The sequence below is a fragment of the Gavialis gangeticus genome, unplaced genomic scaffold, assembly GCF_001723915.1.
Source record: "Gavialis gangeticus isolate Ggan-Ray unplaced genomic scaffold, GavGan_comp1, whole genome shotgun sequence".
In the NCBI taxonomy this organism is placed as follows: domain Eukaryota; kingdom Metazoa; phylum Chordata; order Crocodylia; family Gavialidae; genus Gavialis; species Gavialis gangeticus.
Genome location: NW_017728994.1, coordinates 54,339,305 through 54,341,344, shown reverse-complemented (window position 1 = coordinate 54,341,344; position 2,040 = coordinate 54,339,305). Strand labels below are relative to the sequence as shown.

General features: G+C 46.5%; 1 protein-coding gene across 2 annotated transcripts in view; it reads left to right on the top strand.

Annotated features, from left to right (window-relative positions):
- The window catches only part of GPAM (glycerol-3-phosphate acyltransferase, mitochondrial), a 43,942-nt gene that overhangs the window by 6,297 nt on the left and 35,605 nt on the right, over nucleotides 1–2,040 (top strand). For both annotated transcript variants that reach the window (XM_019502797.1, XM_019502798.1), the window contains one exon: nucleotides 1,425–1,498. In XM_019502797.1, coding sequence (XP_019358342.1) covers nucleotides 1,425–1,498 — 74 coding nt within the window. The remainder of the gene's footprint in view (nucleotides 1–1,424; nucleotides 1,499–2,040) is intronic.

Genomic DNA, 2,040 nt, shown 5'->3' with positions numbered 1-2,040 from the left:
TTTTTTTTTTTTTTTTTTTTTAAAGATATTTCTGCTTAGGGAAAAAGATCATTGTTTGTAGTACACATGCAATGAAGTGGGCAAACTCAGCTCCATGACCCTGGCCAATGGTCAGATTTTCTATAATATCTATTCTGTGTGCTCAGACTGGCTGAGCTAGATAAAACTTATCTTTCTTTGGTTCTGTGTTTTTTACTGACTGACTAACTTCACCTTTTGGGGAAAAAAAGATTCTTTCCTTTTACAGGGGACATATGCACTTAAACTCACTAATAGCATTTTTTGCTTTTTGTTCACTTCCAGGAAAATATTGTTCAGTAAGCCTTCCCTGGGAATGTGTCTTCACGTGCAACCTGTTGGGAGCAGCTCAGTACAGGGCTCCTCCTGGCCTACTCTGCCCCCCTGCAGCAGCCAGGGGGAGCTCCAGGCTCCACCAGGGTGCTAGCTTGGGGGATGGTGGGAGGCATGGGGGCCAGTCCTATTAGGTCTGGGGCCAGGAGAGCTCTGCCGGCTGCAGTGGCAGCTGTCTCCTGGCCTCGTGCACATTGGGAGGGGTCCTGATGTGCATGGGGCCGTGCATCTTGCATGTGCACATTGGGGGACACAGCTGCCAGTGAGCCTGGTGCCCAGTGCCCACTAGTGTCCAGTGGGGTTTCCCCACCCAGCAGAGGGCTCGTTGACAGCTGCCCCATAAACAGGACAGCTGTTGGTGAGCTCCTGGCTGAGCAGGGAAGCGAGAGCTCTCCAGTCCCAGTGCTGCTTGGGTTTCTCCTGTGAGGGGCTGGAGCCACACAGCGATGGGATGGGAGATAAGGGGGGAGCAGAGAGGTACCCCGTCTCAATGCTGATTGGCTCCCGGCTCCAGGGGAGAGCCAGGAGCTGAGCAGAACCAGGACCAGGGACAGAGAACTTCCCCATCCTCTGTGGCCCTCTTCTGGTGGGGCTGACCTGGAGCAAATGTGGTCCTGGTCAGCGTGTACACGAGCACTACTGCACAATAACAAGTGCACAGTTAATTTAGTAACTGTATTTACAGGTGCTAGCTAACTGCTCTGTAGACTAATTTATTGCACAGTAAATGCCCCACATGTGTAAATGTCTTGTGTAGATGCACCCGCTGATGACTTCATTGTGCACTGATGTCTGCTGAAAGCACTGGTTATGCATGCATTTGAGGATGAGTGCAGTCGGACCAGTGTATATGGAGCCAGGATGCTCCTGAGTTTTCATCACAGTTCTGATACCGACTTCTCTGGTCATGGAGAAACTACTTAATTCATCTTGCATTGCTTTTTCTGTCTTAGACTGAATGTCTTCCTCTTTGATCTTAAATGTTTTTGTTAATATGAAGAAATGACCATTGCTGTCTTTTAATTAATATGAAGCCTTCCAATTAAGTTGTTTCACTTGTTTTGTTTCTGTAGGATAAGCTCTTCAATGCTAGTATTCCTTCTTTGGGCTTACGCAATGTCATATACATCAATGAAACACACACAAGGTAAGTAACCAGCTGTCTCCATTTTAATTCATGGCATTTTCTTTTTCTTTAAATGTTACAGCATAAGCCACTCAAGATGTCCATAGGTGTAGTGGACAGCCATTTAAATCCTGTAAATGGCACTGACCATGTGACAGATACCATTGGTTTTGATATCAAAGACACTGTTTAAGCTGATTTGAAGTGTGTCTGCTAATTTGTGTGGGAGCAGCCTCTTTTCAGGTTTTGGTATCTCCTTAATGCTCCTTATGTTTTCACGTCTTGCCTTTAATAGCAGCTGTGAAATAGGCCATGGCTAGTTTCAGGGCTTCTAATAGCACAGTGTCTGACAGTAGTCGGCATAAGCAAGAGGTATCAGTCAACCAGCCCGCATGTTGCGCAAACCTGCTCTGTGTGGGATAGGATGCCCTGTGCTTTGGATCTCTTGTCATGAAAATCTTGAAGCAGGATTAGACAACCTCCTGAGGGATTCCTTGAGACCATGATAAGCAGGAATCATTCTGACTTTATAGCAACAAAAAATGCCATTTTGGCAAACTGTG